Here is a 22,617-nt window from a genome sequence, read left to right on the forward strand (position 1 = left end):
TTCCAGCAAGGATGTGGCCATTTGAATTTCTGCTGTGCTATACTGCTATATACTCAAGTACAGGCCTCTGTTCCTGAAAGCTTTATTGTAACTTTTTTCCGTTTATTTATTTGTTGTCTGATTATTTGGCTTTTTTTATATATATATATTATTATTATTATTATACTATTGTTGGTTGTGTTGGTGCAAATGTTATAGAGAGATAGCGGAGAGAGGAAGGGGCGGGACGAAATAGGACCCAAACATCGTCCAATGAGAAAACGCCCTGTTGGCCCAGCAGGCATCCCGTCATGCTCGCGGACTCAGCGCTACGTCAGCAGTGATACAGAAACATGGCGGTGCCCATAACGGAGAGCCCGGCTGTCGGCGCTCGTTTGTTGATAACAACTTTTGTCACGACGCTAATATTTCACAGCAGTGTCGCCGACATCGCCGTGGGAGCTTCGACGACAGAGGAGGCTCCACACCGCCGGTTTGAGTACAAATACAGCTTCAAAGGGCCGCACCTGTCTCAGAGTGACGGCGGTATCCCTTTCTGGATCCACACTGGAAGTAAGTTTGTGTCCAGCTGTCAGCATCACGGAACCGCTGCTCGTCAAATCTCTTCGACAGCCGTTTGTCCAGCTGGCACGAGCACGGCTGAGGACATGTCCTGTTTGTGGTTTGTTTCGGCTCTGGGGTGTTCAGAGGCGACAGCGGCTTGTTTTATTCATTCACAAGTGTACTAGGAAATGCTTAGATTTTAGCACTCGACTCCCAGTCTCATTTTCATTCAAATCAGTGCAGAGCTGAATAAGTCAGAGTTAAGTTAGAAGTCCTGACTGGCGCTGGGGAGTGTGCAGACACAGGCCTCCTCATTGTTGAACTTTCCTCTTACAAAAATAGGCCTTTGGAGTCTTGCATCACACTGTGAGTATCCCTGCTGATACAAGAAAGCTGCACCAGCTTACACTGCATTCTCTCTAAATAAGCACCGCTCAGCGCCTGTACATAGTGACCACCTTCATTAGCATTCTGCAGGTTATTTCCTCAGTGAACTGTTTATTTTCTAGAGCTAAAGGTGGCTTCATTATGTGTGTGAGTAGAGATTGACAGGAAGCAAAGAGAGAGAAAACAGAGCACCCAACATATTGTGAATAAACTTTTTTTCTGTTGTCCCCTAACAGCCGCAAAGATTACTGTCACATTTGAATGCATATTAAATATGACCTTTTACACATTCCCAGAGCACAAGCTGATGCTCTTCTTTGCTCATTTTGTCTTACAAGAGCTCCAAAGCCATACTTCCTGTGATATAAAACTGCTAAAAATATTTATTCATTCATTTATTGATTGATTGATTAATTGATTGATTGATTTATTGACCTGGTACAAAGTAGAGGCAGTGTAGCATTTGGAGAGGAAAAAAACATACAAACAAATCAGGTGCTGGGCAGTAAAGAGCTTATCAAGTAGGTACAACTTGATAATGCTGACGTGTAATAACAGTAAAGAACCGACTAAAGAACAGTTTCTTCCCGTGGGCTGTCAGAACTCTTAATGCAAACTAAGAGTGTGTAAAGACTTCCCCAACACATCCACCCTGACACTGCTGTTGATCATCTATGTGCAATATCTCAGTCTTTCCATGTTCTGTGCAATATTTTTGGCTCATGTGCAATTATTTTGGTCCCAGTCTGTTTCAATGTTTCCTACACATACAACATGTATATAGTTCAACTCACATATGTATACATATACAGTGTTTTTTATTTTATTCTCTTTATTTAATTATTTATTTATTTTCCGCCTTCGTTGTATATTGGTTTCTCTTCTTCTTACTTTAGCACCTTTGTGGTTCAGCTACCCAATTTCGCTGTGCAAGAAACTGCACAATGACAATAAAAAGCTCTAAGTCTAAGTAATACACCTCTGCAGCAGTAGTGGGGGAAAAAACAACAACATTTATTGTGTCACTGAGTTCTTTTCCACAGATTCCTCAAAGTTTGTGATAAATTAGTAAGTAAACTCACTTTGCGTCCTCTCTCTGTTCTAGATGCCATTCCTAGCGCAGACCAGGTGCGCATTACGCCATCCCTCAGGAGTCAGAGGGGTTCTGTTTGGACGAAAAACAAAGTCAACTTTGAGCACTGGGAGGCTGAGGTGACATTCAGGGTATCTGGAAGAGGAAGAATGGGAGCCGACGGTTTGGTAAGAAGGGGAAAAACCTCAGTGTGGGCTGATTGTGCAGCTGCGAGGGTCTAGCTTCATTTTCCACTGTCTACTCCAGCATACTCCAAGCTAGCCTATGCCAGTTTCTTCCTCTTTCTCATGATGAGCATAAACATAAAGAGCAATCTTTCTAAAGCCAATAGGAAACAATTTTTTTTCAAAGATGATAAGAAAATTTGTGTTTGTTAGCTGATCTTAACCAGTCACATGAATGGCTGAGGAAAAACACTCTCAGTGATGCCACACTGATTATCACTGCTTCTGGCTCAGCTCAGCTTAAATCCCCTCCTCTATATTGGACATTTAACAACCACGTATGGTGGTAACTCCTTGAGGTGGATGGCTGTTGCTCGGGAAACTGGTTGCAGATCTTCTGCACCAAAATAGTAGTTTTTCACGTTTGTCTGCAGCTACTTGCTAACTTCTAGCTGAGTGATAGTAAAAAGTTAAAAGGTCCAATGCAAATTAGAAATGAAAAAGGTTCACCTTCAAAATAAAAGTTTTGGCTCAGTGTTGCAGCCAGCATTTTTCAAAAGGCACATCTTTTACTTTGAAGGCGAACCTTCTCCATTTCCACTTTTCACAGTTTCATTACTGCTCAGAGAGCAGCTGGGCAGTGTTTATAGACAAGACCGCAACTTCCATTGAAACAAAGACTGTAGCAATATGGTAGCAACCAAAGCAGTCACAATGAGGGTTTATCTTACTGCTTGTGCAATACACATTTTCACTTAGCAACAAGGGTTGCCAGGGGGTCACTGACCAGTCCATAGGGCTGTGTGACTGGGACTTTAGCAATCATTTTCCCCGTAACTACCATCAACATCCAATAACTAGTTGAGGAATAATAATTTTTCCCTCATAGCCAGTATTGACCGTGCTGATGGGAGAAATCTCCTCGTTGCTGTCCAAACAGACCAATATTTCTTTTGTGGATAATCTTATAGTAGATATTAAGAAACTTGCTTCTAAAACCTGTTTCACCTACACGCCCTGTTTCAGGTGTGTCATACCCATAGGGTTGTGTGACAAACACTGCCTAAGTATAATGTGAAGCATAAACATATTGAGTTTACTTGTAAAGTAAAATTTTATTTGTATAGCACCTTTCAAGACAAACATCACAAAGTGACAGAAGAAGCACAGAAAAACTAAAACATAAAGTTTAACCTTGTAAGAGGTTAAACTTCTCTGGGGAGCCTAAATGAAGCACTTCACCCAAATACACAATTGCATGCTACAAATATGTAAAATTGCAGATTTTTATATTGTCAATGATGTAGCAGTATTTCATGCAGTTCAGTTAGGTGCTGTTTCATGTATATAGCACCAAATCACAAATAATCTCAAGATGTTTTATATTGAAAGATTGAAAGAAAACCCCAACAATCAGAGATTAATAGTGACTAATGATTAAATACAGAGTTGTGTATAAACACGTCAAGAGTGAAAAGAGGTGAATAAAGAAGAAACACACAATGCATCACAACAGACCCAGTAACCTTGGCCTGTTACACCATATTGTCATCTGACACCAACTTTAAGCTTTATCAGAGAGGAAGGTTTTAAGGCTAATCTTAAATAAGTACGCTTCCTTCTATTTTTAAATACTCTAGGAACCGCAAGTAAACCAGCACTCCGAGAACAAAGTGTTCTGTTGGGGTGATATGGTGCTATGAGGGCTTTATGAGGCTGATTATTAAACAGTTCGTATGTGAGGCGAAGGATTTTAAATTAAGATAAATATGCGTTCGTATCATGTATGCTCTGAGGCTGCAGTGATAATTGACAAGGACACTATATCTTATGAAATGAACGTACACTGTATCCGTTTAGGTCAGTTGTTAACAAGAAATTGGAGTAGAGAAACGGTGCACTGTGTAGTCAGTAAGTGGGATTTTAATCTTTATTTGATAGTGACAGTGTAGAGATAGAAAAAGGAGAGAGGAAACCAAAAAGAGAACAGATAAATGTATGACACTCAACTCCGCTGGGCACACAGAAAAGGCTCTGATCTGATCACACTGTCTTACAATAATATTGCCAAACCATCAAAATAAAAATCGTGTTAAAATAAAAGCTTTCCAATAGAAAACAAATATATGTGTATGTTTGTATATATGTAAACACCCATATATCAAATTTCCTTTCAATATTAAATCAGATATTCTTTATTCAGCTCTAATCCCATGGATTCCAAACACGTTCTTTCACATAAATGAGCTATTTATTGTTTTTTATTTTTGTTTACTGACTTACTTTTATGGCTGACAGGCCGTTTGGTTCACCAGCACACAAGGCCTTGAGGGTCCAGTGTACGGAGCTGCTGATCAGTGGAACGGAATTGGAGTCTTCTTTGATTCTTTTGACAATGACGGAAAGGTTGGTGTCAGCTATATTTTTTAATAATGGTAAAACCTTAATGAGTAATAAGCGTAAAGTGTAAAGAACTATAGCTTTATTCACGTTTGTTTCTGTTATTGTGTGGTGGGAGCAGTTGGTTGAGAGACTTTCTGCCTATATTATAACAAACAGCTTGATTTCTCAGTCAGGAATCATGTTAGCAATTAAGAACCCAGAGCTTTTTGTTTATGTGAAATTACCTAAACATCAAACCTGTTTCTGTGCTTTAGATGACAAAAAGGATTAATCTGTTTCTTTGTTTTCTGGGAATCTTTCCAGAAAAATAACCCAGCTATTCTTGTTGTGGGAAACAATGGCAACCTTGTTTATGACCATCAAAAGTAAGTAAACATTTCTTGCGCTTTCCTCTGATGTCATCACCAACTCGAATTTTACCAACTTAAAGAAGATTAGGAAATATGATTATATTTGCTTGGAAAGTAAATAATCCTCTCTCCTTCCTAATCTCCCTTGGGCGAGTGAAAGCTTTAAATCATTTTTTTAAATCCTAAATTCTGTACCATAAAGTATATATGCAGGCATGAATGTTATTATCTAATAAACGTGAGTGTGTTTTCCTCAAAGTTTAACCGTAATTATGTAATAAGTAATAGTTTTTTGTTTGTTTTCACGCAGCGATGGCTCCATGCAGGCCCTTGGTTCATGTTTACGAGACTTCCGCAATAAACCCTACCCTGTCAGAGCCAAAATAACATACTACAAAAGGACACTGACGGTAGGAGAAAACACGAACCTTTTAGCATTAAGTGTGTATATATTCACAATGTGAAGTAAGAGGAAAACAATGGCACTCTTGAGACAGTAAAAAATGTAGCTGTGTTTTTGTTTTTGCTGTTTTTCCTCTTCAGGTCTTGATCAACAACGGTTTCACTCCGGACAAAGAGGACTACGAGTTCTGCACAAAGGTGGACAACATGGTCATTCCATCTGACGGTTTCTTTGGCATTTCAGCTGCTACCGGTGGTTTAGCAGGTATTATTTTATTTGCTGTTAAAAGTCTTTACCGTCTACAAAATCAAAATTTCATAAGCAACGGATTTCTCTGTAATAATTCATATTCGACCCAGCAGTCGCTCTCAGCTCACTTTCAAAACTGAGCCACGCTCACAGACACTTTATTAGCCGCATATTTTTCCTCTTATTGACTTAGCTCCTCCTTTTACCTTCAAAACCATCCATATGAGGTGATAGCTTCACACCACAGCTGCAGATTTGTTGGCTGCACAGAAATGGTTTGAATCTTTTGTTCCACCATTTCCCAAACAGTGACTGTGGAGGTCATTTGAGTACAGTCCTTTTCTTAGCAGTGTGGTCTTCTGCTGCCGTAGCCCATCTGCTTCAAGGTTTGATGTCTTGTGCATTCTGAGATGCTTTTCTGCATTTCTTGGTTGTAAAGAATGGTTAACTGTCAACTTCCTATTAACTTGAAGCAGTCTGGCTATTCACCTCAGACATTAACAAGGCATTTCACCAGTTTTTGGAACTGGAACTCACTAGATGTTCTCTCTTGTTCGGACCATTAAAACATAGAGATGTTTGTTTGGAAAATTCCAGCAGATCAGCAGATTCTGAAATACTCAGATTAGACTGCGTGGGACCAACAACCATGCCAAAAATCACACTTTTTCCTCATTCTGATGCTCTGTTTGAACTTAAACAGGCCCTCTTGACCATGTCTACACATCTAAATTCTTGCTGCGATTTAACTGGCTAATTAGATGTTTGTATTAATGAGCAGTGGCAGTAGTAGCACTAGAAATATTTCAGGTCTGCCTTCAATTGACTCTGTGCACGAGAAAATGCTAACTTCCTGGTTTGAGACCGGATGTGGGGTTGTACATTTCCGGTAGCTTTACTTTGCGGTCAATCGCTACTGCGAAGATATACTCCAAAATCATGTCCAAAACTCGAAAACGGAAAGATCACGTTAAGTTACAAAGAGCAGAAGGTGGGAACACTCACCACTGTTGTGTCATAAAAAATCGAATGATCAATTTTGACGTTTAAAGAGTTTAGATTGATCAGTTGTTTACATCACTCAACACAAGCAGAACTGCATTACTGCAGCAGACACATCGTCCACATTCAGAAGCACATCTCTGTATAGTCAAGTACACACCTACACAGCATGTTAACAAACCTGTGAAAAAAGCCACACAAAAAATTAATGATTGCTGGTAACGGTTTCTATACATTAGTATTTACGAAGGGTATGTTGTGACTTACCTTCAAAATTACAGTGGTCCCTCACTATAACACGGTTCACCTTTCACCTCGCTATTTCGCAGCTTTTTTAGTGCAAGTTTGCATGCTTTTTTTTTTTTTTACATCACATTGTGTCCTGCGTCCTGATCGCTGCAGACAATCTCCTCTGTGACGTCTCTCCTGTACAGTACAGAATCGCTGCATCGATCGTTAGCAGTGTTACTCTGAAGTGCAGTACTGTATGTCCACGAAACATTTTGCACCGTCAAAAAATAAAATTGGCTACTTGATTTCATCTATCGCTGGTTATTTTTAGAACATAACACCCACAATAAACGAGGGACAGCTGAGAAATATAACATTTGAATCCCTTTTCTCTTTTGCTCTGAGGCGCGGGGGAAAAATATCGGCAAGTCGATGAACATCATTTACAGATATATTGGGTAAATGCCCAAGACTTCTATAGAAATGTAAATCGCCGCTTGATTCATTCATTTGCTTAACTTGTTTTGGACCGTAAACAGGGCGTAAACAGGACACCGGAAACAAAGCTCCCCACAGGAGTTTCCGCACTGGAAGTAGCATATGCTAACGTGCACATAGTCAATTAAAGACTTAATTTCATTTGTACTAATTTTCTGTAGTTAAAACATTATTGAAACATTACCTCAGTCTTATGATGACGTTACTAGTTTTGCTGGTCTGGTCTTGACTAGTTAAATTGTTTCCATCTTAACATTATTGCCTATTAGTGCTACCTTTAGTCCTTGTTCCTAGTATCACTGTTTTGACTTACTGCTTATTGGTAATTGCTAATTACTAATATAGTATGATAGTATTACCTTATTGCAGTTGTTTCTGAGATATTATATTGTAGTCTTAAAGTGTGGTAATTCAATAATTGTATTTCTGATGTTTGTGATTTTTCTCATTGAAATTTTCTTTTGTTCGTCAGATGACCACGATGTTTTATCCTTCTTGCTATTCAGACTCACAGAGCCTGGCCAGCAACCGGTAACTACATTTTTTTTTTTGTCTAGAACTCCTAATACGTTTCCAATCCGTTGTGTGTCTTTTACTCATTCTGTAGTTGTGTGTGTGTGTGCGTGTCTGTCTGTGTGTGTGCACGTGCATGTGTGCGTGCATATGCACTATACACCCAAGCAGAGCCTCTATTGAGTTCACAGAGGGGTTTTTTGTCTTTCCCATTGAAGCCCCCAGTTGAATCTGAGATTCCTAAAGAAGAGAAGGACAAGTACCAGGAGGAATTTCAGAACTTCCAGCAAGAGCTCGATAAAAAGAAAGAGGAATTTCAGAAGGAGCACCCGGACGTCCAAGGAGAACCAAGTTAGTTTTTTTCTTGGATGATGGTCCAAACAGTTGTGTAAAATTACACAATGAATGAAAAATACACATTTGTTTTTATTTATATTCTATATTAATCTGTTACGTGTTACCTAAAAAAAAGTTACATTATTTGAAAAATATGAATCAGAATACATTCAAGACAAATATGTTTAAATATATCTTTTGTAAATCTACATGAAAAGTTTACAAATTTCTTTTCTATAATTGGGTTTTAATCTGCAGTCTATTTTTTCAGTCGATGATATGTATGAGAGTGTGAATGACCGGGAGATTCGTCAGGTGTTTGAAGGCCAGAACCGGATCCATCTGGAAATCAAACAGCTCAACCGGCAGCTCGCTATGATCCTGGACGAACAGCGTCGATACGTCTCCGTCATCACGGATGAGGTCGCCAAAAAAGGGGCAAACACCGAGTCAGGACAGGTGGGCATGTCATCAAGAAGCAAACTTACGCAAGCTAAAGGTGTTCGCTGCAAAGCTACAAAATAGATTTTTATATTTTGTTACGAATGGAGAAGCATGTTTCTTTTTTTTTGTTTGTGTCTTTTTACATTTTAAAAATGTGTGTTGGGACTTTGGACTGTCTTTCTATGAACTCCTACCGTATTAAACTTTTCATCTGAGCGCTTATCAAAACATAGGAAACCCTTTATATGACAGCTGTATCAGTATGAACTTTGAGACCATTGTGCTTCATTTCTCTCTTAGCTGGATTCTGCTGGTCAGCAGCTGGGCTCCATCGTAGCCACGCAGCAGGAGGTTCTCAAAAGCCTGAACGAGTTGAAGTAAGTAACAACAGTGTTTGTTGTTGACAATCAGTTATTCTTAAAAAATAGCTGTTTTTTTTAAAAAAAAAACATAAAGACACATCCGTGATACTCCAGAAAAACAAGGGAAATCCTGCCGCTTAAATCCATCACATCACATTTAATCTTAGAAGAGGCTGGCTGCGACATCACAGGTGTCTGCTGTCCTGATAATCCAGCGGCTGTAACGGCTTCCTCCACAGTTGGTAACGCTCGATTTCTAGGCCCAGATTTACTGATGCATTGCGCCAGTGTAAACTGGGTTTTAGCACAGAGACAAGAATGCCCAAATACCTAATACCAATTACCTAATAAAAAAAAACTCATTTGCAATGAATCCGTTACATGATAGAGAAATACCACATGAGCAGGATAGTGTTGCAGTCGTTTGGACAGACTTTTTTACAGCTGATCAGGAAGCAGAGAACCCAAAAGGTGGCTGATTAAGAATTCTGTCATACCACAATTACAGCTCAAAGTGCACACTGATATCCAGCTCTAACGTGCTTCTTTTAAAACCATAAAAATAGTCACCTGTGCTCAGATTTCATTTTTCGCAGGTATGGAATGAATAGAGAATGATTGATTCTGCTACTATAAGAATAAGTGAGCCTGATTTGGTGTGCAGGTTCAATGTTATATTAGGTCAATAATATATCTTTGCTTATGTATTGTTTACCATAAGCTCTTTATGGACTATGTCATTGTGGGCATGCCAGCATTTTTAAATATGTCTGCTGCTTGATGAGTGAGTCATTATGACTGACTTATGAAACAGCTACGTAGTCTTACTCACTCTTTTGTCAGCCATTTAGCACAAATATTTATTTTCCTTTCAGGAAAACTTGATTGACAAGTTTGATTCATTCTGGGCGCTTTTAAAATTGAGCTGCACGAACAAAGAAACTGGATTTATTTATTTTTATTAATGCATATATGTCTTGTGTTAATTTTAACATACCATCTGCATAAAGATTTAATCAGAATGACAAGATATTAAAGATTGTAGTTTATGTAACATTAATCTCTCATGTATCACAAAAAAGCAAGCTGTTTATATGTCCTAAATCCAACAGGACATTCATTCTCAGATGACTGCATACATGATTTTCTTTATCATATTGTTGACCCATAATTCACGTGGCACTCGACTCTTGGTTACTCGTTTGCTAAATCTACCCAAGCACTCTCAGTTTTTGTTTTTTGCTTTTTTTAAATCCTGTAGTGAGTGGGAAGATGTAATAATTGAATATTAAGGGTGCTACACAGGAGTAAGCTGATTGGCACAGTAAATAAGTTTGCTGGCAAAAGGCTTCAGCAGCTTCTGCTAATGTGCTAATGTGAGCAACTGATCTGTATTACTTTGTAGATTAAGTGCTCAGTTTATCCTGACCCGTCTTAAACACAGAGTTTATGATAGGACTTAGTCTCGCTCTAAACCTACATAGAGGGCTCTTTGCTCATAAATGGGTCACTTGGAGTAGACGAAGATTAGACGTAGGGTTTAATAAATGCTCACTTACTTCCTCAAGGGAGATTTTTTTCCCCCCCCCTTGTCCGTGAAACAAATTAGATTTTGTTTGTATGTCGTCCTTGTTTCAGACCTCGACCATGTGGCCGAGCAAGAAAAGGCCCCTTCTTAGCACCATTCTGCCCTTATCAGCTTAGTAGTCTTTAAATACATCTGTCATATACAAGCAAATAATACACAGTGTCCCATCCTTTTGATTTCTTATCACAATCTCCCTCAGGGCTGTCTTGCTTACACTAGTGGAATTCTGCTCATTTGTCTTTTTTCCCCTTCATAATCGCCTTAGACGTGTTTAAGATGATAGAGGGGAAACTAGTTGCTTCCTCCCTGTAAGTAATCAACTTTAAGAAATTACATTTTGTTGAGAAATTTGATCCTGGCTTAAAGTCTTTCTTCTCTTCTGGGAATGCTTTGCATTCAATGTAGTCTTCCTTTAGTGATTAATCTGAAAGTGAAGATGCAGATTTACAGATTTCACATTCAGTCCTTGGTGGGCCTCAGCACTAGCACCTCAGAGTGGTTTAATCTGCTATCTGACGGGGTGAATGTGAGAAATGATTTGTACTAATTTCCATTGATAAGTCAAGGGTGAATGGCAGCTTGACACAAATCTTCCAGACAGATGATGAAGTGACCAGGATAAACCAGTCTGAACTGGTCAGCATATGTTCTTTTGACCCTGACTGTTCAGTTAGTGGTGCACAGGAGTTATAGAAGAGTGTTTCTACCAGATATAAATGAGCAATTTAAAGATTGAGAAGGTAAAATGCTTCCACGGGTGATCAATTACAGTTAGAAAGGCTCTCAATTTCACACACATCCACATTAATGGGGACCAGCTATCAGATGCTTTGTTAAATTTTTCAGACAATTTTTTAATTTTGTCTTCAGCATGTTAGCCATCCCTCTCATAGATGCATAATCCACGTGGTGTTCCCCTGTTTCTGAGCCATTTCTTATCCCTCTGTACTTGTAATCTGTTGTAAGAACATGTTTTTATAAGGGATTAATTTAGCAATCATGACCTCTTTTATCAGATGGCAATTTTCTGTTTTTTCAAAGTTTGAGAATATGTAGCCTCCAGTGAATAGGGATTAAAAGATTAATTTTTAGACAATTTATATGACTTTAAATAAGCAGCACCTCACAGCATGTTTACTGTTCAGCATGTTTCCCCACATGAATTCAATCAACAGTGATTTATTTCAGTCCTTTTGAGGCTTCTTTAATGTTAATGTTCAGTCAGTAAGCATGATGTCTCTGTCCCTCTGCAGAAGCTCCTTTCACGAGTCGCTGAGACAGATTGGCTCTGTCCAGAATCAGGGTAATCAAGCCGCTATGGGGACATACGAGACCATGCAACATTTCAGCGACATCAAGGAACATCTGCACACCGTCAAAAGGGACGTGGAGCACCTGGTTCAGCGTAATGCTCAGGTATGAATCGGAGTCTGAACTCTTCTGATCTGTTTTAGAACAAAAAAAGTGTTGACTGAACTCGCTGATCTGCATTGTGTTGTTTAGAATCCGGCTGACAAGGTCCTGAAGTGTCCCGAGTTGCCTCCCATGCCTTCCTGCTTATCCACTGTTCATTTTGCAATCTTTGTCGTGGTCCAGTCAGTCCTATTCTTCTGCTACGTCATGTACAAGTAAGATATCAGGTTGTAATTTGGGTTGCATCTGCCTGGAAATCTAACCACTCTAATTTTTTTGCATCCTTTTCTTCTTTTCTTTCGCAGAAGTCAACAAGAAGCAGCAGCTAAGAAGTTCTTTTGATGACCTACTTTCATAAAGCCAAAGTGTATACATGAGGGAATGTCCATTTTCATCATTTTTCTTTTTTTTTTGATGGGGTTTGATTATTTTCAGTGTAAGTTATTTTATTTGAAAAATTGGTTTTGCTGTAGATGTTTTTTTTAATTCATTGCAGATTTGTAATTTGATCAGTGTAACACTTCTGGATTTCCAACATGATGTAACATGTTACTTACAGTATTCCTGGTTGGTCAGATCCTTAGATTCTTTTTAAAAAAAGAGAGAAATCTGCCACAGTCTCATTCCCTGAAACAGAACCTGTGTTTTGAAATGTGCAATTTTGTATAAAATACAGCAGAACTATTGATAATATAAACCCAGACATTGGATTTCTGGGACTGTTTATCTGTTTCAGTTGAGTCAAACATGTCAGAATCTGACATATCCTCTACCTGAACAATTTGCATAAACGACTGTAAACAAATAACTGCACCATGCCTGGTTATTGTTCCACACTTCATACATGATGCATCTATGCTCAATAATTAGTTTTCTGTTAATTTGTCATTATCAAAATTTTCCCACCTATTGCAAAAGACTTCCTGGACGCTTTATTAGGTTAACCATGCTAATACTGGGTTGAATCCTCATTTGCCTTCAGAACTTCCGAAATTCTAAATGTCAGATTTAACAAGATGCTTAAAACATTCAACATCTGCACATCCACGACTGGACTCATTGGACTGTGATCGGGTGACTAGAGGCCATTTTAGTAGAGTGAACTCACATTCATGTTTAATAAACTACTGTAAAACGATCTGTAATTTGTGACATGGCATCGTGCTCGTGGAAGTATTCATCAGGGGATAGGTACACTGGTCATAAAAGGATGGACATGGTCTGCAACAATACAATACTCAGATTATGGTGTTTAAATGACATTGACTAAGGGGCCCAAAGTGTGCGAAGAAAACATCTCAAATCACTTTTATTGTCACGTCACATGTGCAGGTACACTGGTACAGTACATGTGAGTGAAATTCTTGTGTGCAAGCTTCACAAGCAACAGAGTTGTGCAAAAATACAATAACGTAAAACAAGCAAAATATAAGAATGGCTAAATCTGAGACTAATAAATATATGTACAATATATAATAGTATATGCATTACTGGATGTGTATACTAAATATGTTTTTCTACGTGTGTGTGTGTGTGTGTGTGTGTGTGTGTGTGTGTGTGTGTGTGTGTGTGTGTGTGTGTTTGTGTATACATATTTTACAAATTAAATAGAGTAAACAATAAAATAAAATATATAAAATCTTTGACACCAGCAGCCGGAACCCTTCATAGGTATGCAGAAGAGCATCTCTTAATGCACAACACGTTGAAGCAGATCCGCTATAGCAGCAGAAGACCACATCAGGTGCAACCCCTATCAACTAAGAAAATGAAACAGGTGTGACAAATCCATGCTTTTGTTGTTCACACTAAATTCTGACCCTACCATCCAAATGTTGCAGCACAACTTGAGACTCATCAGATCTTCTCCTTTCCAGACCATTCTTTGTAAACTCTAGATATAGTTGTGCAAAATGTAGTTGTTGTGGGCCTCGGATCAATTTCATGGCCATCCATAAGTTGGTTATTTATTTGACTAATTTAATTTTATTTATTTATTTAGGACAGTGCATGTTAATGAACATAAATGTAAAAAAAAAAATTACATGAATGTAAACATGCCAGATTATAGCCAAAGGATAATTTCCATCTGTTGTCCTTAAACATAAAAAAATAGACAATAATTCATAAAAAATCATCATTCATTCATAATAAAAACTCCATCACCAAACTTACACATACACACCATTCTGTTCCCAAATAAAACATTAAAACTATACAACTCATACATGATCACACACTTGATTTGTCCATAACCAGTTTTTAACCTTTGCTTTAAACAAATTGAATGTCGAGCATTCTCTAATGGGTTGAGGAAGACTGTTCCACAGATGGCCACCCTTAACAGAGAGGACGTTCTGCCCAAATGCTATCCGTCTGTGGGGTATAAACAAGTCTCCTCGGATTGTAGCTCGAGTGGTCCTGTCTGAGCTTTCTTTATGCCTAATAAACTGCTTTAGTGGTGGTGGAGCAAGGGAGTGTAAGACTTTATATATTAAACACACTCTTTTAAGTTTCACTAAGTTATTGAAGTTCAGTAATTTATGTTTTTTTAACACATGACAGTGGTGGTGGGAAGTCAAGTAGTTTTAAACTTCTTTTATAAATGTTTTCAATAGTTTTAAGTGTTGTTGGACAAGCAAGTGACCAGGAAGTCAAACAATAGTCCATATGAGAGATGATCATTGAGTAAAAATAAGTTTTTGCAACATTCATATTTAAATTATTACGTATATGATTAAAATTTCGATTATTAAATTTAAGTACCTGGGACACTTTATTTATGTGACTCTTGAAGGATAATGTTGGGTCTAGAATGACCCCAAGATATTTAAATTCTGGAGCTAATTCAAGCTCTACTCCATCCAGGAATATGTTTGACTGCTTCAAGTTTAAGGGGCGTTTTGAAAAATACATACAGACAGTTTTTGAGGTGTTCAACATTAGGCATGAGTCCTCCAGCCAGCTATGCATTAATGCTAAAGCAGCTGTAAGATCTTTTGCCACCTGCTGGACACTATTTGCTTGCGTATATATAACTGCATCATCCGCATACATTTGAGCAAATATATTTGGACAGACTTCAGGTAAGTTATTGATAAAAAGAGAGAACAATAAGGGCCCAAGAACAGATCCTTGAGGAACACCTGTATCACAGTCTAAATATGGAGATTTAACCCCATCCAACACCACACACTGTTTCCTGTGTGAGAGATATGAGGCAAACCACTGAAGAGCCTGACTGGAGATATTAAACTGAGTCAATCTGGACAACAATATCTGATGGTTTACAGAGTCGAAAGCCTTCTTCAGATCTAAAAATACAGCTCCAACACAGGGACTCTTGTCCAGCAAGCTCTTCAAGTTCTCCACTAACATACACAGGGCAGTATCTGTGGAGTGATGTGCCCGAAAGCCAAACTGCAATGGATGTAATGAGGGTTGGGTGTTTTCTAGGTGAGCAGTGAGGAGTTTAACCACCCACTTCTCAGCTATTTTAGATACAACCGGGAGTCAATACAGAGACTAGAATGGCAGCTGACCAGATGACTTTGTTAACTAGAACAAAACTGGAAAACAAGCAAAACATTGTGTAAAAACAAACCAAAACAAATTGTATTGATTTTTATATTTTGGTATAAAAAGTGAAAGATTCAATTCTTTCAGAGGCAAAAAAGAGCAGATTTACCTCTCTGGGTTTTTAAAAAATGTAAAAACTGAGAAGAAAAAAAACTCATATTTGCCATCAACTTCTGAAAACAACTGTCAATAGTTACAGAAAGCCCACCATCTCTGGGCTATAGGTCATGCAGGATGAAATAAAGGTGAAGAAGGAAACTGTTCTCTTGTCCAACAAATTAAAAGCACTTTCAGAAATGATGGACACCATGAGGGGGAACATCGAGCTCATTACCAGCGCACTCTTCATAAACATGGGATGGTGGTGGCTTCCTGAGCAGGTAAAGTGATTACAAGTGGGGTAATTATGACCCCATTATTTTTTAAATAGCAATAATTTCTCTTTATTTGTTTATCATACTGTTTCTTTCCTTTATGGTGTTCAATATATTTTGAAAAAATATATCAGCAGGATTGTACACCCTGTCACCGGCACTGGTACTTATAAAGCACTTCTCTGCTGTAACTGAGTAGAAAAGCATTACATTCAAAGAACAAGTCTCATTCACCCAATCATACACGCATTCACACAAGTGGTTTTATTTTCCATATTCAGACTCTGATGAATGCAGGTTCATCTCCAGGTGCAGTATCTTGTCCGAGGATACCTCGACACGCAGACTGGAGGAGTACTCAAGGCTCAAAACTACAACTCAAAGAACTGTACGGATCCTCTGGTGCCAGACATCACAGGCCACCATGACAGGTCTCATATCCATCCTCCTATGGCTGAGAGCTGCTTTGAATCCAACATGAATGAGGCCTCCACAATCAGGCAGGTGGTTTAAATGCTGTGCAGGAGTTCTCTATGATGTTGTTTGATTGTATTAATGAAATTAAAAACAAAAAAAATAAACTCTTACAATCTGCACTGTACTCTCTTTGGTAGAATGAGCACCACCTAGTTATTAAATCAGCAGAGCAGCTTTCCTAAAATGTTCAGCGTGCAATCATTACGGGTTCCTCGCCAAACTTGAATTTTGATTGAGTGATAGTGAAATGAAATGAAAGGTCCCCACCCCTCCTCCTGTCAATCATCCTCCCACGGAACAATAGCACTGCTTGAGGGATGGCTTCACGGGGATAAACAAGACTCTAATCCTGCTCCTCTCTCTCCACCCTGCTACTCTGCTCTTGGCAGCATAAGCTGCACACGGGCCAACCCGTACTTTACTAATATGATTAAGCAGCAGTGGGTGGAAGCCATATATGTGTGGTGATAAACTGAAGACGCCCCACTCCAAAATGATTTTTGACACGAGCGCGTCTCCAACTGTTGCCAAAGAATCCCCGCAGTGTCAGAGTTATTCGAAAAACATCCAGAAAGTTCCGCATGATTTAAAAATAGAGAGAAAACAGGCCATCTGCCTCTTAGTATAGTGAAGCAGGAAGGATTAAATCCAGATTATGGACGAGGCAAAACGTGTGTGCGTTTAAGTGTGTGCATGAGTGTGTGTGTGTGTGTTGTGTATGTTTCTGTTGCTTGTTGCCAGTGTGTCCTTGGGTCCATAGACAAGCAGCAGGTTAGCTAGAGAGGTACCACTGGATTTGACAGCTATAGGAAGCTGAAGCGAAGGGGAGCAGGATCATTTTCATCAGCTCAAAATTCCTCATAGCCGTAAAGGGTAAAGAGTCCCAGAACTGAAGATGGCTTTCTTGATCAAGAGCATGATTGGGAACCCCCTGTCAGGAATGGGTCTTGGCGGTGGAGGTGACAAAGAAGAGGAGGCCACCCCCTCAGATCCAGCCAAAGCCGCAGGAATGACACGCGAGGAGTATGAAGAGTACCAAAAACAGTTGGTGGAGGAAAAGTAAGTAGCAACATGGAGGGTACCCCCTGTTTTTTTTTCTTAACGGCTGTCACAGGCCCACCAAAAACAGTATGGCTGCTGACTGTGCAATCTGACCTTGACGAGCTGTATTCTGTTTCGTCTCATTCATTTCTTTCACTGTTTTCCCTTTTTAATCTTAATATATGACTTTAATCTTCACACGTTAGCCTCGCTAAATCTTAATGCCAATGTGTATATTATTTCTTTTGAATTTACAATAAGCAAGGTGTGTTTCTGAGCAGTGGATCTGTCACTGAAGGTCACAGAAATCATACCACCACAGTAAAAATGCTGTAACATTTAATCTTCTTTTTTTTTTTTTAATTCACATTGTTCTGCAATATAATCCATCAGGACTATATGTCATAATGGACCCAGCTCAGTGATCTTCTATAATCTGTCATCTGATTCTGCATCGAGAACAGTTATTGCTGACATTTTGAGTGACTTATTCAAATTTTGAATTTAAACAAATAATCAAGCAAAACTTACCGCGTGAAGAGCATTTTCTCACTTTTTTTCTTTTCACTTTCTTTCTTGTCTTTAAAAATAAAGTAACATTAATCATTTTGCTACATTAAATATTGAAATAATGGCATAATGTGAGTTTGCAAATAATTAAATTTAATTAGTTTTTTTTTTTTTTGAATGCACAGATTCTGCAGCATGAAGCAGATCCATGCAGCCTGTATTACATAACAAGTTTAATCCTGCCTCTCTACTCCCATGTTTGGGTACTTAAATCCGTTTAATTTTGAAAGGCATTTGTATTAACTGCACAGTCCTAGCATTGATCAAATTCTCCAAAATGATGATTCACACACAAACAGAATTTGTTAAAGAAAGAAAACGAAAGATAAAAAGCACCTCTTCAAAGCAAAAATAGGCCATCTGTAATCTGTACAGCTGTGAATAAAATTTCAATAAATGGGAGTTTGTTGGAAATCTTAACCTTAACCACCTTGTTGTTTTTTTCACTATAGTTTATATTGTGGTGTCTTGGCTGGATTTCAAACCTGCTTGACTCAGTCTAGCCCAATAATCCCATCTTTAATTGGCTGGAAAGTACACGAGCTTTGTCTCAAAAATGCAGGAATATGCAGAGTCTGGCAATCACGATCATCACGTTTTTAACTTATCACTGATAACTGAAATCATGATTCAAAGATCAAAGTATCATCATTCAGAAAAAAGTTTAAATGTTGTTTATAATGTTACAGTGTAATAATTTATATATTAAATACGCAAATTTTCTTGCTGAGCAGCAGTCTCAGCATGTACTTCATCTTTTAAAGTTATAAGTGTTAAACTTGGGCAGCATACATTAAGAAATATTGTATCATTTTTATTATAAGAAATATTAATTTTACATATTTTACATATTTTTTAAAAGCTGCAAAATAAGAAAAAAAATTACATGTTAAATATTAAAAAAGAACAGCTATACCACATATGTCTACTAAACGTAACTTTATTAAAACTGCTATTAGATACAGCATGAGCGTTCCAAAAACAGCTAATAGGTAAACTAGCAGTAAGTAAAATGTTCTTTTTTATATATTAAACTATATACTGAGAGCCTGTAGGTGGAATGAACCATCTTAGTACATAAAACTGAAATTAACTGGAGGATGTTAAAGGCACTGAGCATTGATGAACACCAAACAATAAAAAGCAGAATAAAATACTTTAAAGATGTTTTTTCTGTAGTTATGTCAGAATTTAAAAGAAAATCTAAAAGTAAACCAGATTTCTTGCACATTCGTGGTTCGGGAAAACTTTTAATTATGTCTAATGGCCAACACTGAAGGATAGTTTACTAATAACATTTTTTTGTCCCGGAAGGATGGAGAGAGATGCAGATTTCTTGCATAAGAAGGCAGAGAGGGCAACACTGAGGGTGTGCCTCAGAGATAAATACAGACTCCCAAAGGTAAGTGTACCCACATTTTTTTTACTTTTACTTTGGGGATTTACTCAAGTTTGGTACAGATTCATTATATTAATTAAGGCTGTGTCAGGTTCCATGAAATCGGAATAATTTTTATTGCTTCTTGGTGATTTTCACTAGTACACCATTGTCTACTAATATAGTAAATTACAGTTATTGGTTTACTTGAGTTAATAGACTTCAAGGATGCACTTTCAATACAAGAGTTCACTTTTGCATTTTATAAACATATTAACATTCAATATATTTCCATAGAAGCTAGCTATAAACAGAGGTAAGTACAATTAAAATTGCAAATATAAATATATTAATATACCTAATAGACCCTGGTGGTTTTGGTTTAAAAAAACATTAAAACATGCTTATACTGTATCTGCTCACAATAAATGTGTTTTAAATTGTTTAAATGTAATTTTTTAATTAGATTACAGGTATGTATGAGGGATTTTTTTAAGGATTAGGGCAGGTAATAATAATTGACAACCCTTTATTAGGCTTTATAAAGAAAATTAGATGGCTGAGCTAAGTGCCCTGTCTGTAGGTAGAAATAGCTACTTTATGGTTAGTTTAGGCTATCTTGTCTAATAGTAGTGCTTGGCAACTCCAGCCTGGACAACAGGAGGTAGAAGTCATGCCAGTAGATTAGTGGAAAAAGAGATTCAGCCAGTGTCCTGAAGATGTTAGCCTATGTGTTGCACACTGCACCTTGAGTCAGGCAAAGCCAATTGCCACTGAACAGGTGTCCCAGGCTCATCAGGAAGCACCAAAGTGATTCAGAGTGATCTGGCTTTAAGAAACAGCAGCATCTACTTTAGAGTGTTCAAAGTGAGCTATTCCAGGATTTCCAGGGACTCTAAAAAGAAAAAGAAACTGTAATGGAAGGAGAAAAAAAGGTATGGTAGATTTTTTTAACACCATTTAGAGCTAAAGACCAAAAGAGGGACCTTTAATTTAATAAACATGAGATTAACTATGTGTTCTTTGGTGGAAATGGCAAAATAAGTTTCTGTTACAGGTTTTCTAACATTGTGATTGTTATTTATCTAAATGAAGTGATGACCTTGGCTACCGGAGGTGTTTCTAACAAGCTCTTGCAGCAGGCATGTCATTGTTTGTGTTTGTGTTTCAAACGGCAAATGGATTTCTTAGCACTGTTTTTCTTCTAAATTGAAACCACATAATTATCATAAGGATAATGGCTGAAAGAAGTACGTGCAAATGTAATTATGCTTGGAGAATGATGGCTACATCGCTCATCACTCTTAAAGGGAACAAAGGTCAAAGTGTTTTTACTGGAGATTAGCATTTGAAATAGATTTTTCAGCAACAAGAAAAAAGCAAAAACATTCTTTGAATTATGTGAAGCAGACAATATGAATGAAAACATTGGTGTGGTAAGAAATAGGAATGAGGTCTCGTGCAAGGCTATAGAGGATATCTTTAGATTCTAATAGGAAAGGATAAAGTAGGTCTGCGATAATCCCTCAGATTGAACTTTAAAGTACCGGTAGTCACAGCACAGTGCCTACTGCATGACTATTCCAGATATTAAGTGATTAGATTTTGTTTGTTGAAAAAAAAAAAAGGCTTTAAATTTAGCATCTTTTCTGATGCAGTGACACATGAAGTGTGGCAGTGTGGATAATAACATCAGATGAGACTCATGCCTGCTTGATAAAAACACAGCCAGCCGGAATATCCTCGAGTGCAGTTACTTGAACGTGGATTAAGACAGATATCAGAGTCTATCTGTTTGTCTTCTGCCTTGTTTTTAACTTTGCTTGTTTACAATTTGATTTCAAACCCAGAAAAATGTGCCTAATTTGAAAATAAAGGGGTTAAAGGTAGATCTTTAAAAAGCCTGTTCAATTCTCTTTGTAAGAATTCAACATAAAATGTAGAAATGCAGTGATCATTATCCAGCTTGTTTTATAAATCAACTTTCACCTTAACGCATTGATGTTCCTGGATTCTGACCGTGCTCTCTGTTCTGATGTTGTCACGTGCAGAGCGAGCAGGATGAGAACATGATCGAGATGGCCGGGGATGACGTGGACGTGCCCGAGGAGCTGCTCAAGATGGTGGATGAGGACGCTACAGAGGAGGAAGGCAAAGACTCCCTCCTGGGTCAAATTCAAAACTTGCAGAACATGGACATGGACCAGCTGAAGGAGAAGGCCTCGGCAACGGTCACCGAGCTGAAGACCAAAGCAGAAGAGAAGTGTTCCATCATGTGAGCAGCCAGAGAGGGCATGAGTTCACAAAGTCGGGGAAAAGAAGAAGAGAGGAATGAATATCACCACTTCCTGGGGAAAAAAACACGTCTGGGATACAGTCAAAACGTAAAAATGCCTGCAAAGTATTCATTTTTCTTATAAGAACGAAAAGGCATTATCTTCACCAGGGTGTTATATCTTTACCGCAACCAGTCTGCATCTATTTAAGAATATACATTAAAGGTTTCCATGTCAGCTGATTACTCGGTGGGTAATCGTTTCCAACTTTCCATAAAAACAAAATAATACTATTTTAAATCATGTGCTGAGTGCCCGATCCGCTCCCTCTCCCTCATCCCCGTTTAGACAAGAAATCTAGAAAAGTACATTTTCCTGATCCACTGCCACGGTTGATTTCTTTTCATAACTCCTTCATAAAGCTACAGGCCCTGATATATTTCGAAATTTGTAATTGTCATATAATATAGACTTTTTTTCTCTGTTTATCAAAAAATTTTAATGTTTAATCTCTAAAATTGTTTTGCAGTTCATTAAAATAACCAAGACTTATTAAACCAATCCTGTCTGCGTATTTCCACTTTCCTTTTGGTTTCATGGTGATTCTAGATTTTTTTTTTCTTTTGTATATGGTGTTGAACTAATGAAATGTAGTCTTTTTTTTCTGTCGGTGTTACTACAAAAGGTGATCTTTACAAGTTTTGACATTATAGTTGTAATAAAAACTGTTGTGTCTGACACATTTGAGGAGACATTTGCAGATTTGCACAAACTGTAATTTCAAAATCATTACAATAAAAGCAATGCTCATAAATGCTTAAAACACACATGGTGGCTACACTGAGAAAACTTCAAATAAAGACATATGTGGAATACAAGTAATGTGTTGGTTTGCATTGTTAAGCTTGAAATATCTTCTCAAATATCTGACTTTTTTATGTGT

General features: G+C 37.9%; 2 protein-coding genes across 2 annotated transcripts; both read left to right on the forward strand.

The window, feature by feature from the left end:
- The first annotated feature begins 292 nt into the window (after positions 1-292).
- Positions 293-12,787, forward strand: lman1 (lectin, mannose-binding, 1). The gene is made up of 13 exons (XM_085168271.1): positions 293-552; positions 2,036-2,190; positions 4,486-4,593; positions 4,894-4,955; positions 5,251-5,350; positions 5,484-5,607; positions 7,796-7,854; positions 8,055-8,187; positions 8,444-8,631; positions 8,917-8,993; positions 11,820-11,982; positions 12,070-12,194; positions 12,285-12,787. The coding sequence occupies exons 1-13, from the start codon at positions 333-335 to the stop codon at positions 12,319-12,321; spliced, it is 1,551 nt and encodes a 516-aa protein (XP_085024397.1). The 5' UTR covers positions 293-332; the 3' UTR covers positions 12,322-12,787.
- A 4,102-nt stretch (positions 12,788-16,889) lies between these two features.
- On the forward strand, positions 16,890-22,552 carry cplx4a (complexin 4a). The gene is made up of 3 exons (XM_085168217.1): positions 16,890-17,468; positions 19,335-19,422; positions 21,450-22,552. The coding sequence occupies exons 1-3, from the start codon at positions 17,305-17,307 to the stop codon at positions 21,675-21,677; spliced, it is 480 nt and encodes a 159-aa protein (XP_085024343.1). The 5' UTR covers positions 16,890-17,304; the 3' UTR covers positions 21,678-22,552.
- The last annotated feature ends 65 nt before the right edge of the window (positions 22,553-22,617 follow it).

Source organism: Neolamprologus multifasciatus, chromosome 7 (assembly GCF_963576455.1).
Source record: "Neolamprologus multifasciatus chromosome 7, fNeoMul1.2, whole genome shotgun sequence".
Lineage (NCBI taxonomy): Eukaryota > Metazoa > Chordata > Actinopteri > Cichliformes > Cichlidae > Neolamprologus > Neolamprologus multifasciatus.

Coding starts and splice junctions, on each gene's coding strand:
- lman1 (XM_085168271.1), top strand. CDS start 333: ATGGCGGTGCCCATAACGGAGAGCCCGGCTGTCGGCGCTCGTTTGTTG. Junction 4,956..5,250: donor CTTGTTTATGACCATCAAAA/GTAAGTAAACAT, acceptor GTTTTCACGCAG/CGATGGCTCCATGCAGGCCC. Junction 11,983..12,069: donor TGGTTCAGCGTAATGCTCAG/GTATGAATCGGA, acceptor TGTGTTGTTTAG/AATCCGGCTGACAAGGTCCT.
- cplx4a (XM_085168217.1), top strand. CDS start 17,305: ATGGCTTTCTTGATCAAGAGCATGATTGGGAACCCCCTGTCAGGAATG. Junction 17,469..19,334: donor AAACAGTTGGTGGAGGAAAA/GTAAGTAGCAAC, acceptor TTGTCCCGGAAG/GATGGAGAGAGATGCAGATT. Junction 19,423..21,449: donor ATAAATACAGACTCCCAAAG/GTAAGTGTACCC, acceptor TGTCACGTGCAG/AGCGAGCAGGATGAGAACAT.